Below are 16,352 nucleotides of genomic sequence, written 5' to 3'. Positions count from 1 at the left end.
TAGCTTCAATTTGATTCAGAGCAGATACAGGAAAAGGTTAGTATCCACCCACTTCACAGCTGCTGAAGATTTTTGACCGCTAGCTTAAGAAGAGAAAATGTCACACCTCTGGAAAGAGACGTGTGAGCATGTCAATATTTTTGAAAGGGGAACACTTAAAAACTGATATTATAGCCTATTAATTTACACCAAACACCAATGTTAGTCTCAGAAAACCCCTTTGACAGTACATCCATCACTACTGCTACAAAAAGTTTAGTTTCGCCCAATTATATAAGAATAATCATGTGACATATTTCTACCAATCAGAGTAATTTTTGTGACTGTGCCATGCATTTCACAAATATCCATGCCTTTGCATCAGAAGCTCTTTCAGATTTATGGTGTAGATTGTCAGCTGCTACGTTTTTTTTAAACTAAAACTGTTTTCTGAACATTATTCAATATAGATTTTGCCTTTAACCCTTTCACAACCCGTGACGTAATAGCACGTCACGGGTCGGCCGTGGGTGAATATCGCAGCAAAGACTTACTGGTAACACCCGTGATCGGTGCTAGTGGGTGTTAACCCGCACATTGCCACAGGCAAAGCTGCCGACGGCTTCAAAAAGATAACGGCGCATCAAGTGGTCATACAGTCCTAAAAATGGTAGCATTGAAAACTTCATCAGAAGTCGCAAAAAAATTACACCACCCAGAGCTCTGTACACTGAAGTAAGAAAAATTTATTAGCGCCAAAATAGAAAAAAAAATTCTACACACGTTTTTAATTTTTGTAAATGTTTGAAAACATATACAAATTTGGTATCCCTGTGATTGCACTGACCCAAAGAATTAAGAATTAAGTAGTCCTGTCTTTTGGGGCGCACAGTGAAAGCCATATAATCCAAACCCACAAGAAAACGGCATTTTCCCCATTTCACCATTTTCACTGCATTTAGATTTTTTTCCCGCTTCCCAGTACACATCCTGGAATAATAAGTACCATCTCTATGAAGTGCAATTTGTTACACAGAAAACAAGCCGTCATACAGCTCTGTACGTGTAAAAATAAAAAAGTTATAGATTTTTGATTGTGGGGAGGGAAAAATGGAAATGAAAAAACAAAAAAGGCGAGGTCCTTAAAGGGTTAGTTTATTTTCAATGTCAACTTGCAACAGAATCCAACACTTAAGTGCACAAGTAGGCCACTAGAAGTAATAAGATCTAATTTTGGTTAATTAATCATAAGCCCTTTTCACTTAGATCAGACACACATACAACAGATAAGTCCCTTCGACAAAACATAGAGAGAATTTATACTATGGTGTAAACTGTTTTGGGGGAAAAGTCCTGGATAACGGATTTGTTTTATGTGAAACCAAAACTGACCTTTGCGTATAATGCACTTAAAAACTTACATGTGCTTCAAACATTGTAGAAAGAATAACAATTCATTGAGATGTGTCTTCTCTTCAGCTGTGCACACTACTTCTCCTACTGCTCTGCCCTAGGACCACTTCTCTTCTCAGGCCTAGCACTCCTCATTAAAGGAAAACTACCATCGGGAAACTACTTTCTCAAGTAGTCTCCGGCAGCAAAAAAAGGAGCTACAGCGCCTAAGCAGAGCTTGTTGCTGGACATGCACAAGATGAAGGAAACGGAGCAGGTAGGCAAGTCTGAAAGTAGTTTCCCCAGTAGATTTCCTTTAAAGGGAACCTATCACCCCGATTCTACCTATAAAGGTAGAAGGGGTGGTAGGTGGATGGATGGGACGTGAGGATAGCCCTTTTTTGGGCTAATCCTCAAGTCCCGGGTGTCTTTTAGAAAACTTTATTGCAGGTATATGCTAATTTCTTTATGCGGCTACTGGGGCGTGGAGTAGCCGGACATGAGGCTACTAGTCGCGGCTACTCCACGCCCCAGTAGCCACGTTACTCCGCCTACCAGGTAATCTTTGTCCGGGTTACCTGAACGCAGGCCTTTGGGGACTCGGACGAGGGCGCGCAGCTACCAGGAGCTGCACGCCGAAGATTACCTGGTAGGCGGAGTAACGTGGCTACTGGGCGTGGAGTAGCCGTGACTAGTAGCCTCATGTCCGGCTACTCCACGCCCCAGTAGCCGCATAAAAAATTAGCATATACCTGCAATAAAGTTTTCTAAAAGACACCTGGGACGTGAGGATTAGCCCAAAATCCTCATATAGGGCCAGATAGTCTGCAAGATGTGACAGTTCACAAACTTATACTACATCCATTGGTTAGGATAGAGGGAATATCCATCAGTCAGTATATGTGATATACCCCACATTAGGTGTGACGTTCCATAAGCCTATTATAAGGACCAGAATCAGTACTTTAACTGCTACAAACAATAACACCTCTACTGACCAATCTTCATATCATTTGAAACAAATCTGAGCGTGAGAATAAACGCCTTATCTACAGCCCCGTTTCCACAACCCTACGTGTTGGCCGCCTGTACGCTACAGCATATATTAATACTAAACTGGTCATTATAGGCCCAGAGAACTGTGTCACACTGTGTTTTTAAATCACTTTTTCTTCCATGGAGCACCGATTAGCAATGCTACCGCCATTTTAGATAGTAACAATAAAGGTGACGTTTTATAATTTGTTTTTGTCCGGATATGGGTACATCCACAAGTATGCACCCACTGCCTGTGATGCAAAATTCAGAGCAGGCCTAACACGCAGAACTCAGAACGCACATTCTCATGATACATGGGCTGCAAACCAGGGAACTCAAGCCCCTTATTTACTGTCTGTGAAGTGCACACACAATAGGCATAACTGGGGTTTTCTTAAAGGGAGCACTGTATAAACTAATGGCCACCCTTATTTTACCTAAAAAATCTGTTCTTTCTGTAAGCATTAAATCCCTTTTTAATCTTACATGGAATCTTGCCAGAATGAGAAGCGAGTCAGAGGAGGAGGATCTTTTTCCTTTGTGTCAAACTGCCTCTCCCATCACTCCTGGCTCCTCTTCCCTTCCTCTGATGTTATCCAGGTCTCCAACTGAATTCTTGTGCCCGCACACAAAACTTTCAGCATTTGCCATGTGCAGCGGCAGAATGGCTGCGCATCCTCCCTTGACCAACTGTGCATGACAAATGTTTGAAAAAAAGAACCACCCCCTGTGACTCGCTCCTTATTCTGGCAAACTGCCAGGTTAAATTAAAAAGTGATTTAATGCTTTTAGAATGAACAGAATTTTTAGGTAAGAAAGGTGAGCAGTGGTTTATACAGTGCTATGGAAACTTGTAAATAGCTCAAAAGGTGGTGACAGGCTCCTTTAATTCTTGGCACAATTTTAACCATCTACTACCTAGTAATAAAAATGAATCATAAGAAGACAGATAACGCCACATATTACTACTTCCACTACGGGTGTATTTTGGTTCGGTATTGATTTGATTCTCAAATTTACTCTGGATAACTGTGGAATGGAAGTATAATTTTTTATTCCATACTACACCAACCAAATTAATATGCTGGATGGACTTTCTACGGATTTGCTGCCTACCAATTATTTGTGTAACAGCTCCGTAATTTACAGTTAGCAATTTATTTTACCACATTCTCTCATACTGTAGGAAAAAGCATTGACTAAAAAGAAAAAAAAAAAAAAAAAAACTGGTACAGAATTAAGGTTATTTCAGCTAAAAAAAATAAATAAACTTGATTTGTCATATGTTGTGTTTATATTGCTGAAATGTTTTGTACTGTACTGTCTATACTCATCAGCATTACATTACTGTCTGGGGTAGTTAAATGCACCTTTAGAAAGTGACAATTACAAAAATGATAACAATATTCTCTTTGTTCTCACATAATTGAGGACTTTGGAGTTTATTTGCATGAAAGAACAGACTCTACACAAATAAGAACACATAGGAATTACAAACATAGATATTCTTAACTTTAACTACAGTGCAATCCATTCACATGATCCTGAATAACTATAACAATTTATCACCACCAATTATCTCATAGATGAAACCAAAACACCTGAATGAATAAAAAAATGATTTTACCTTATACTTGTCAAACCCAGCAAGTTGATCTTTGGTGATATACTGGTAACTAAACATGATGTTTGTTTACTGGGCTACAATGGAGTGCTTTTCTGTCCCGAAATATCTGCTCTGTAACCGGTCTCCCCCAGGCAGCAGGATACAGGTTGTGTAGTTAAGCAGCCGGCTCAGAAAGAACAGCTAGCATACGTGTGTTTGTCATTCTGTGTCCTGCTATCTTATCTGAGAAGAACACAATTCTTGATGTCATTAGCCAGGAAGGCAGGTACGCATTTAAGAAGCAAAGGTATCACCTTGCTCACTTGTACTGGAAAGTTGTTACTTTAAAAAAAAACATCAAATGGGATAAAACAAAAATAAGCAAACAAATGTCTATTGTGTTTACATGTACTGGGGATTATTATTTAAGGCACATATATTATTTAATAAATAATCATATATTCTAAATGCTCAGACAACATAAACTAAACAGTCTATCGCCCAACTCGTGCTCTTAGATCAGCCAGTGATCTTAGATTAATCACTACCCTAGTGCGAACCTCCCACTCACGTCTCCAAGACTTCTCTAGAGCTGCAGCCATTCTATGGAATGCTCTGCCCCGAACTATCAGACTAACACCTAACCTCCAAAGTTTTAAACGTGCTCTTAAAACCCACCTCTTTAGGCAAGCCTATAACACTCGTTAACTGTATGAATTTTTAACTTTTTTTTTTTTTATCTAACCCGTCCTGTGTCCTCCTCCCATCTGTTATCCAGCAACCAGCAGACACCAAGCTTCTCTGCAGTCCCATACACCCTGGACTTTGTATATAAGATGACGGCTGATGACTGGGTCAAGCGACAGCACTTCTATTTATTATATTATATTTTGTTTTATTCCATTATGAAGAATGGCCGGACCACTTTATATTCTTTTTACCTCCTGTGTCACCCCACTCTTCCTCATAGACTGTAAGTTCTTGCGAGCAGGGACCTCACTCCTTTTGTTCCATACGAATATTTGTGCTCTGTCATGTTTTATTATATTTGTACTGTGATTTGTAAAGCGCTATGGAATTTGATGGCGCTATATTAATAAAGATTATTATTATTAAACACCACTAAGGATCGAAAATCAGTGCAATGGTCCCTCCTTGCAAAACAGCAGTTCCAAAAAGTGGGGGGGGGGAGGGGAATCTGTGAAAAAGGCCTTCAAGGGGAACTCCTAATATTGTATTACTTTAGGTGCCACTAAAACTTCAAAATTATAATGTCAGGAAGTATCCCAATTAGTTCAGACCGGTACCAAGCAACAGGCAAAAATAATGAGACTGGACCTCTATACCTTATATTGCATATTCAGCAAAGTCACCTCCTACACTGCAAAATCAGATAGTGTCACCAGAAATATTGCTTCTCTGCTGAACAGAAGACCATGGCTGCAGGTCTAACCTTAATTGTAATCTAGTTTTATAAAAACTAAGTCTTATAACTGTTTCAGCTAAAACTAGATTACTGAACTGTGACTGGTGTTATGGGCAGCAAGGCTTTGTTTTCTCTGAGAAAATATTAGCCAAAAGGAAACCACATATTGATTTTTATTTCCAGCATAATGGCCCTTTAAAAATAATTCCTTTAGAAGCTTATTTAACCTATGGACTTCAGACTTTGGAAATCAGAACAGTTGAAGATCTGTTATCTCTGAATGCACAGCTACCACATAACACTATATTCACCCTTTCCTTTCCATGTTTCCATGTTATCGTTTTTGATGGAGTATCTGCTAAAGAGAATCATGGCAAATGTTGTAAATGGGCAGATTTAGGAAATAAGTGGTATTTAAGAAACTTAAAGTGTCGGTATATTGTAGAATCCCCCCCCCCCCCCCTTCCGTTGTCTTCTGTGTTGTCCATAGTAGTTAAAAATGTATTTATTCACTTAACTGTATAATACCTGCCTCTCGTTTCCTTCAGTAACCTGAATGTCAGTTTTCTAGTAAGCCAATGTGCATAATGAGCTATTCTATGTACTATTTCTATATTGCTTAGCAGCCACACTAAACCAGACTGGACATAGGAATTGCAGCTAAATTACAAGGCAATTCCGACCTAGCTGCTAGGAGCAGTGGTTGCTGGAGGACATGTACTCATATAACAAACAGGCTCTAGATGGCCCAGACCACTACCATAATGGGGTTCTGTTTCATCCACAGACTGGAGCAAGCTTCCAGTAGATAGTTTACACAGCCCCCCAGTAAATAGTATACACAGCCCCTTGAGTAGATAGTTTACACAACCCCCCAGTAAATAGTATACACAGCCCCCAGTATACTGTATACAGAACCACCCCCAGTAGATAGTTTACACATCCCCCCCCCCAAAAAGATACAAGCCACCCCCCAGTAGAGAGTATACACAGCCACCCCCAGTAGAGAGTATACACAGCCCCCCAGTAGATGGTATACACAGCCACCCCCAGGAGATAGTATACACAGCCCTCCCGGCAGACAAGATACACAGTCCCCCCAGTAGATAGTATACACAACACCCCCAAGTAGATACTAAACACAGCCGCCCCCGGCAGGTGGTGTACACAACCACCCCCAAGTACATAGTATGCACTGTCCCCACCCCAATAGATAGTACCTACAGTCCCCCTCCCCCCTTATTAGACAACAAAACTATGACACCTGCCAAAAAATGAATAAACCTCATACTTACTTTCGGGCTCCAGCCCCAATATTCTCCGCTGCTGCCGTTTTGTCTTCTTCTCCTGCCAGATGCTGCGTTGTCTGTGAATGGACAAAGGCCAGCGTGCGTGATTGCCAGCCTGTGTCCTGAAGCACGGTGCACATATGCAGACTTACCAGCATTTGTGATTGGTGATTTGCTGCCTCCAACAGGGGTCAGCAATCTGCCGCCTGAAGCGGGATCATCACCCTGTCTTATGGCAGATGCGGTCCTGTTTGAGGGGGTTCAGTGGGTGCGGTGGCCCAAGTGCCATATGAGAAGACTATTACTATAAACCATAGATTATAGTCGGGCCTGGCACAGACCTTGCACTGGCGCCCATCAGCTTCTAGTTACGCCTCTATATATGCCTCCGTACTACACCGTATATGATCTTCTATCCTGACTAATGGCGTCCTAACAAAGTACTAGCCAAAGTAAAGCCTCCTTCAATAGTAAGAATAGTCATAACATATCTTTATATAGTGATTTTCACAACGCATAGATCATAGATATACAAAAATGTAGACGTTCCGAAGTTTCATCATCAGATGAAACAACAGGAATAAGGGCATGAGCTCCAGAGGTTAGTGCACTTCCCCCCCAAATCTTGTTTTTTGGACACATCAGTGTATACGAGAGAGAAGCTTAATATGTGACTACTGTTATAGTCATACGGGTGACAAATGTTCTTGAAATCAATGTGGCTAAGTGAGAAGTTGCTTAAAAGTGAAGCAACCACAATTTAAAACCAATCTGTCATCAGAAAACACTGGGATCTGAAAGTTAGGAAAAAATGCTGCAGCACCTCCAATAACATGAATTCCGTCAAAAATAAAGATGCAAGTTGGCTACAAATAAGAAAAGCCTGCGTGTTTAGCACATGTTGTCCTTACCCAAGAGGGAAGATGAGAAAACTGTAGGCACATTGACAATCCCTGATGTTATAAAGATATTCCGCGGAAAGCTCATAAGTTGTAAATCCATTTCAAAAATTACCTGCACTGACTACATAAAACACACAGCTGGTAAATCCAGGCTAACACATGAACACGACATAGTATAACAGAGTGGATTCTTATGGGAACTGACTACTAACTCAGTTTGCGTTCACACTTTCCGTCTGAAGTACGTTTTGAAACGCAATGGAGACGCAACGTGTGAACGCAGTCTGTTTTATTTAACAAAACCTACTCACAGCCTGCGGCTGAATGAATTCATGACGTCACGCCGCTTCACGCAGCCGCAGAGTAAATTACTTTCCCATATTCCTATTGGCGAGTTTCCCGACAGTCAGCGACCAATCAGAAGTGGTAATTGAATATGAGCGCCAGAGACTAACAAGCGACAGCGGTCTTGGTGACCCGGGACTACGGGATGGAGAAAGGGTCAAAACATATTATATGTACAGCGCGGTTCATGTAGTCGCGATGCCACAGGGGAAGGTAACACTTTTGTAGTTACTTCCGCAGTCGTGTCCTGGCCTCGGCCCCGTGCAGTGTGTGCTGCCTCCATGTGTATTGGGCTTCTGTCTATGAGGGTCGTGATTTTCTGACAGGAACCTTATTAACTCTTTAGTGTTACTAATTTCAGAAGCGGGTGCTGCTTTTGGCAAGGTTAGGGTTGAATGGCAACTTGTGCCCTGTGAACAAAAGTGGTGCTTTTCTGTGTTTTGGCTGTAAAAATAAGCAAACGTGTCACCAAATGTCATGATTATGTGTTGTGGTGGCATAAGGGAGCAGGTTTATATGTGACAACATCGGGACACCATAAAGCACTTGCATTACTGTTTTTGGAGTAGTCAAATGGGTGCTATAGAGGAATACAGTAGGTGTTTCAGAAAAATGTGATAGCCCGGGATGCTTTCTCATAGATCCAGGCACCCTGACTGTGGTAATCTTCTTAGGGTGATGCCACACATGGCGTTTTTGGTCAGTTTTTCCCAATTATCTTAATAAATAAACGGGTTGTAAGCAGCCAAACGCATGGTAAACTGCCAAAAATGGACTGAAAACGGATGTTTAAAAACGGACCAAAAATGCCATGTGTGACATCACCCTTATATTTGTTATCCATGGCCTTCTTCCTTCTATTATCGACTTCTTTTCTGGCTGATGGAGCTCATGTACAGTGTAACAGCCAGTGATGCAATAGCACAGCGGGACTCTGGTAACACCCTTTTAAAATTATGGTAATGCCAGAACTGTTATAAGTTGATTTTTAGAAAGGAGGCTATTAATAACAAATATAAGAATCAGTACAATCCAATCCCGTGCGACACAATCCCCTGTTAAATACTTGTCACAGCCGCGCAAAAACCCCAAAATGTCGGAAAGTCTGCGGAACCTTAGTAAATAAGCCCCACTGTGTTCTCACCACACCGGGACTGGGTGCCATAGACTTCTATGTGATCTTACTGCAAATTGTGAGAGACAGGTTGGACTTATATCTGTGAAATGCTGTATTTTTTTGTTAATAACAGTGAATTAGAGAATGTTATTTTGTTATCCTGAGTACATATAAGAGACTTGTCTTGGTGGGAATATCCCTTTAAGGCCTCAGTTATAAATCATACAAGCCAGGAAGAGAAAACAAAAATGGAGAAGATATATCCCCTGCCATGTATTTATCAGTTCAATTAGGTTTCCGCTAAAGAAGCTGATAAATAATTTGATCATTTATGATTGAAGGTTTGATGGTTAGCTCTGCTTCATGCTAGGTTTGATATACCAAAACATTTTTATGTGACTAAAAGGTGCAAAATATTGAATAAATAAAGTGTATAACGATAAAGTTTACACTAGTTTGATTAGTGATCAATAAAATATTCAGCACTTTTATTGTTATAGTGTTGCCTTTTTTGTTCAATGGACCTGAAGAATAACTGATTGTGTTATCCAATATGAAAGAGGGTCTCTGTCCCCTACTGCATATTTGATTTGAATGCAGTTGGTTCCGTAGGACTTTTACCAGACGTTTTCTACTGAGGAAGCCATGTTGGACTTCCACCAATCCAACAATGAGGGCTTGTTGTGATAGACCAGTGATGGCGAACCTATTGCATGGGTGCCAGAGGTCGCACTCAGACCTTTCTGTGGGCACCCGGGCTGTTTCCCCAGGACAGAGTTCACAAGACCAGGACTCTATTCTTCCTGCAGTACCAGACATCTTGAGATGCTGCTCTCAATGCTCTTTTAAGTTGACACATCCATAACTGATTGGAACTGCAGGAAACGTGAGAAGGTGTAAATAGGGATGGATTATCTTTGAAGATCCCATTGGTGGCCCCATGATTCTTCCTGTACAGAGAGAACCTGGAGAGAAGTTACAATGATGTCTAAATTTGTTCTCATGCTTTCAACTGTATTGGTATCCTCAGGGGGCTGAAACTATTGAATGTTGGGAAAGAACACGGAGCGATAAGTTATTGTTGGCAAATTATGTTGGCAATTGATGGGCATGTCCTATTTTTCTCACCCCTCCTGCACCCGGCAGAATCCTATGCCCAGGTACGACCCAGGTGAACATAAGTCCATGTGCAATCAGGAAAGTGGACTATATGCTGTAGCACATAAGTGTTGCTGTAAATTGTACAAACACATATCCAGGTCCCCTTATAAGTTTGTATGTACAGGGACTTGATTGACAGAATTGCTGGGCAAAATCTGTAGAGGCCAGTTACTAGGGGATCCGATTGTGTTAAAAAAAAAAAAAGAAAAAGATTGTAGAAAGTTGTTCCAGGTTAAATTACATCAAAAGCCAAGGGTGCACTTTCTCAACTTTGAGGAAACCTGTAGGTCATAATGAGGTAAGAATAGAGATGAGCGGACCTGGATTGGTGGTGAACAGCGGAATTGGGAAAATTTACACCCCTAAGGCTACATGTACACTGCCGTGTGCCCGCCGCACCGTAGCACGGCGGGCACACAGCAGCGCGGGGAGAGGAGGAGGTGAGCGCTGCTCACCCCCGCCCCTCTCCATAGCGACATATGGGCCACGGCGCCGTAATAAGGGAAAAGATAGGACATGTCCTATCTTTTCCCGGGCTACGGAGCGGTACGGTGCCGCACGTGTGCTGCACCGTACCATGCCATGAGCTCATAAAAGTGTATGGGGGACGTATATCGGCCGTATATACGTCCCCCATACATGTGTGTGAATGCAGCCTAACAAATAGTCATGGCTTTGAATGGCCAGGGGGACAATCCCTAAAGTTATGGGAAATCTTCACACAGCTACATTTTTTTTTTATGACGTGTAGTTGAAGAAGTGTCACAGATGAATTCTATTAAATGTGAAACATTCCTTTAATGGGTTAGTCTCCAGAGGAGACAAGGCAACTATAGGATTTGTGGAATAGCCTAATGTCAGTAGCAGGTCACGGCAGAGACACAAGAAAGCGCTAACGGCGGCCTAGATGCCTTTGTACTGAAAAATGCAATTGGTGGTTCTATAATAATTAAACCCATCCAATCCCTGCACTTGATTGCACTTGATGGACATGTTGTTTTCCAACTATGATACCTATGTAACCAAGTGTCCCCTTATTTCAGTACAGATGCCAAGAAATATGCTAATGCAACATGATTAATGTTGTGAATTCTTAGCTCATACATTTTTTATGGTAACCTGTGGATGTCATAATTTGACAACAACAAATAAATTGGGGTCTGGTGGCTTCTCCCTAATGCCCTGTTTTAAATGAATGAATAACTGACTGTTGCCATATTCTGAAGTTGTGCAGATGGTCAAGAAGAGGATAGAACGGTGCAATAAATTTCAAACTAATTTATTGAATAACAAGCAAGTGGAAATGTATGAATGCTTGAAGTAGAAATGAGACTAATGTTATGCAGATGTAAATCGTCATTACATATTCCAGGTAAAAGAAAGACATGGCTGCTTTCTTTTATGAATAGCACTGTACTTTACTGTGGGTAGGTTGTATTCTACCTCGAAAATAAGAAGGTGTCTTCTATTAATATTTGCTCCTAAAGACGCACTAGGTCTTATTTTCAAGGGATGTCTTACTTCCATGAACAACAATTTACATTTATTGTTGAAAAAAAAAACTTGCTGATCAGTGGGGGTCTCTGCACTGAGACTCCTGCAGATCGCGAAAATGAGGAGTCTGTTGGACGCCTCGTTGTTCCTCAGGCTATTGGAGCAGACGCCCATGCATGAAGATTGGTGATCACGGCGCTCGCCAATTTCCAGCGGCTCCATAGATCTGCGGGAGTCTTAGCACTGAGACCTGGATAGGGCCTAACTTTCCTTCGTGGGAAAACCCCTTTAATATATTATAACCATGCCCTCACTGACTTGGCATCACCAACTGAATTCCATCAAGAAAAGTTTTGTGACTCTATTTCCATGTACAGCAATATACAGTATATTTACCTATCCAGGGATATATAAACAAAAAGCAACAATTTTAATTTAGTAACCATTAATTTTAGAATTATTGGCCCCATCTTTTATGTTTTAGCAATTACACTTTCCTTCAATGAGGACTTGACCAGGTCGCTAATCTTAACAGTCAGTGATTTTATCCCATAAATCCTTTACCCATGTTGCATATCTAAATGATCTATTAATACTACTATATGGCATGGAGGGAGCTGTGGCAATGACTGCTGCTAGGTCTTATTTTCAGGGGAGGCCTTATATTTTTAAGTTTGAAACACTAGGTCTTTTTTGGTGAAATGGCTTGGCTACATTCATTGCTATGCTGCTGAGCTGCAATACTGACCCTAATATGGACCTGTTAATGGAAGAGAGCAGTCATGTGTTTCAAATTCTGGACAACCTATTTAAAAGGAACCTGTCATCAGAAATTGATCTAATAAACCGTTGCCAGTATTTTGTCAAGCGGCTGAACACCTTCAATATCATGTCTCTCTCTGTCTAGAAAATTTACTTTGAACTGAGATCTAAATTGGTTGTATAAAGTCAAGGAGGTGGAGATTTTATCACTGAAGTCAAGCTCTCTATTCCTCAGAAAGCCCCCTTCACTGTAATTGGTGGTCCTGCATACAGAGACATCACTAATGAATGATTTCAATCACAGAGGATTTACATCTCACTTCAAAGTTGATGTTCTGCATGATGCCACCACCAAGGTCCGTTAAAGAAACTAAAATTAGAAGGTGTTCAGCTGCTTGACAATATTCTGGTACTGGTTTATTAGGCCAATTGCTGTTGATAGGTTCCCTTTAACCAACCATATGTCAGAGCTGCAGTGTGTATACTGGTGGAGGTTGGAGTTACAGCTTTGTTTTATCTATTGGGAGATAACAGAACTGGAGACCTTTATTTACATGCAATATTTATCACCACTCCTATAATAATGTACTGCAGTAGTTTGGGAAAGGCTTGAGACAGTCCAGGCAGATTAAGACTTGGTGAAAAGATGACTGGGACATGGCTAAAGCTTTGGGAGACGGGCGAGATGCTACATACTCACTGATTCGCATCTGTTTTGTTTTTTTTTTTTTTTCCTGTCCTCCTTTTATGAGCGGCGCACAGATGCCTTCTGAGTGCCATCTGCTTTGTACACATGGGTCAGTAAAAAAAACATGGTTCATATAAAAAACTTACTTGCTTTAATTAATTGCAACCATGTACCTTGTGTTTTTACTGTTGTGGGCATGAGCCATTTGAAGCAGTTAAACTTTGTGAGGTGAATATTGCCAACAGCTTGGTAACCTCTGATGTACCCTTGTGAAGATGCCCAATAACAAATTCAGATGTCTAATCCTAGTTTCAATGATTTTTATTTTTTTTAAACTTTTTTATTGTATTGTTTAAGTCAAGATGATAAGCAGGATTGCAGGACACGGCAACAAGAGAAGGAGCAAAATGAGGCACATCTGCCTCTCAGCAATTTTACATATTATGCATTAACCCATACAAGACTAAACGCATAAGAAAGAACATGGTGGGAACTTTGTTCGGTATATTAGAAAATAAATAAATATTATGATATTGCATCGAAATAGGGACATAGAAGATAAAAACATTGTTCTTGGTCCTTACCGGATACCTTATCAGCACCTGAGTGAAGTTGCCCCCCCCCCCCCCCCCACCTTGTTCACATCTAACAAAATCGGTGTCAAACGTTTGTGCAGCAGAAATGGGCAGAAATCATATGTGAATAAAAAGTTATCAAAAGGTCCACAAAATGGAAGCAATAAAAAGTATGAAAAATTATTGGTGTTAAAATAGGGAGAAAGAGCAAAAATTATTTTTGTACAAAAGGTTTTAATTTTTTTAAATCTGTTGAAACTTAATAAAATTCTTATCTTCTTGATAGTACCGAACAGAGAATTACAGGGAAGAGTCATTTGGAGCACAAAGGTCCCACATGAATATGACTTAAATGTGTTTTTTAATCACCTGCACCACATTTAACATTTAGTTTTCTCTCGCTTCCCTGTACACAGCAATGGATTATTAAGCAGAAAACAAACTGAATGTGCCCTAGTCTTTAACTCCATAACAACGTACTATTACATTACGCGTCGGCTGCGGGTGAATAGAGAGGGCTCAGGGGCTGAGCACCCTCCATAGCCGGTAAGTGTTTGCTGCATATCACAGCAAACACTTAACAGTAACACCCGCGGCTTCAAAAAGATGGGCGCCACCATCTTGATGAAGATTGTAGCTCCCCGTGACTTTATAGGGAGGTTGCTATGACAGCCTCGGGTCTTCCCGCAAAATATATATATTTTTTTTTTATGCAGGAGGTTTTAATTTTTGTAAATGGATGAAAACATTATAAAACCCCCATGATCGCACCCACCCAAGGAATGAAGTAGATATATCACAGTGAAAGCAGTAAAATCCAAGCCCACAAGAAAATGGCGCAAATTTTACTGCATTCGGAATTTTTTTCCCTCTTCCCAGTACATGGCATGGAATATTAAATACTGTCACTAGTAAGTGCAATTTGTTATGCAGAAAATAAGCCCTCATCCAGCTCTTTACACAGAAAAATAAAATATAGATTTTTGCAGGTGAGGAGTGAAAAATGGAAACGCAAAAAAGGGCAGCGGCGGGAAGGGGTTAAAGGATTAACTTTGGCTGCAGCAGTGCAGCACATATTGTGCAACAGAATTGCATCTAAATGTTGAAAGTAGTGAAAGGGTAAAATCAAATATTGCATTTTTTTTAATATTAATAACAATAATCTTTATATATCTTCATCATATTTTGTAGAGTTTTACAAATTGTAGGGGAAATGTTCAAATAAAATAAGACATTACTGAGGACAAATAGTCATATGGAGCAATAGGAGTGAGGGCCCTGCTCACAAGAGCTTACAATCTATGAGGATGAGGGGGTGGCACAAAATTTATAATAGCTTGTATAATGTTCCATTCTTTATAAGGGAGCAGGGAGCTTGGTATATATCTGGTGTTTGCTGGATAACCGATGGGACATAGGATGGATTAGTAAAGAGAGCGTTAAAACTTGATGCAGTTATTAAGTGATATAGGCTGCCTGAAGAGTTGGGCTGCAAAATCACTTTTGAAACTTTGGAGGTTGTGTTTTAATCTGATAGTCCTGGGTAAGCCATTACAGAGAATTGGTGCATTTCAGGAGAAGTCTTGGAGACGTAAGTGGGAGGTACGAATTAAAGGAAACCTACCATCACGGATCTACCTATTAAGATGGATCGAGTGGTAGGTGCCTCTATTGAACATGAGGATAGGCCTTAAGGCCACTTTAATTGTGGTAATATGCAAATTTTGTAAAGAGGCTACTGGGGCGTGGAGTAGCCGGAGCTGAGGCTACATGGCGTGGCTTCTCCGCGTCCCAGTAGCCTCTTTGTTCTTCCTACCGATACATCTTAAGCCGGAGTTCTGCACATGCGCAGAACACAGGCCAGCAGCTGGACAATCTCGGCTCCAAGATACTGTGCATGCGCAGAGCTCCGGCCTTGCGGACGAGTACGCGCAGCTCCTTGTAGCTGCATTCTCGAGATGTATCGGTAGGAAGAACAAAGAGGCTATTGGGGCGTGGAGAAGCCACGCCATGTAGCCTCAGCTCCGGTTACTTCAGTATTGTGGTGCAGCCAAACTCTTTTTAAACTTTAGAAGCCAGACTTGTCTTTCAGACCAAACTTTACATGGATGCCTCCAGTTTGTGCCAGTCACTGCACTGGTTGCGGTCTTCTTCCAAATACTGTTTAAAATGATCACCCTCATGCACAAAGCTCTGCATAATGCTGCACCTCCCAACTTCTCCTCTCTTATCGCAGTCTATTGGCCAAACTGTGCTCTTCAATCCGCCAGTGATGTTAGATTATTCTCTACCTTGAAGGAAACCTACCACCACGGATCTACCTATCATGGTAGATTGGGTGGTAGGTGCCTCTATTGAACAGCCTCTACTGTTCTGCTTTCATATGTTGGCTCAATACATGACTATATTATGATATCATTATGATAAGCTGGTGTGTAACATTGGCATCCATATTTACGGAGCATTTCTCCCTTAGAACAGGCTTAGTACAGGCGGTCCCCTACTTAAGGACATCCGACTTACAGACAACCCATAGTTACAGACAGACCCCTCTGACCTCTGCAATAATCAGCTGTAA

General features: G+C 41.0%; 2 protein-coding genes across 5 annotated transcripts in view; one reads left to right on the top strand and one right to left on the bottom strand.

Moving 5' to 3' along the window:
* LOC140132777 (ethanolaminephosphotransferase 1-like) overlaps positions 1-8,086 on the bottom strand; it is a 38,727-nt gene extending 30,641 nt beyond the window's left edge. For 3 of the 4 annotated variants that reach the window (XM_072151953.1, XM_072151954.1, XM_072151957.1), the window contains exon 1: positions 4,037-4,252. In XM_072151953.1, coding sequence (XP_072008054.1) covers positions 4,037-4,093 — 57 coding nt within the window. In that variant the 5' untranslated portion in view covers positions 4,094-4,252. Of the gene's footprint in view, positions 1-4,036; positions 4,253-7,943 lie in introns of those variants that run through there. The other variant, XM_072151956.1, reaches the window with a different exon arrangement.
* The window catches only part of SPIDR (scaffold protein involved in DNA repair), a 259,050-nt gene continuing 250,724 nt past the window's right edge, over positions 8,027-16,352 (top strand). Inside the window, exon 1 of the mRNA XM_072151951.1 lies at positions 8,027-8,190. Coding sequence (XP_072008052.1) covers positions 8,149-8,190 — 42 coding nt within the window. The 5' untranslated portion in view covers positions 8,027-8,148. The remainder of the gene's footprint in view (positions 8,191-16,352) is intronic.

The sequence above is a fragment of the Engystomops pustulosus genome, chromosome 5, assembly GCF_040894005.1.
Source record: "Engystomops pustulosus chromosome 5, aEngPut4.maternal, whole genome shotgun sequence".
NCBI classification, from domain to species: domain Eukaryota; kingdom Metazoa; phylum Chordata; class Amphibia; order Anura; family Leptodactylidae; genus Engystomops; species Engystomops pustulosus.
This window is presented reverse-complemented; position numbering and strand designations above follow the sequence as displayed.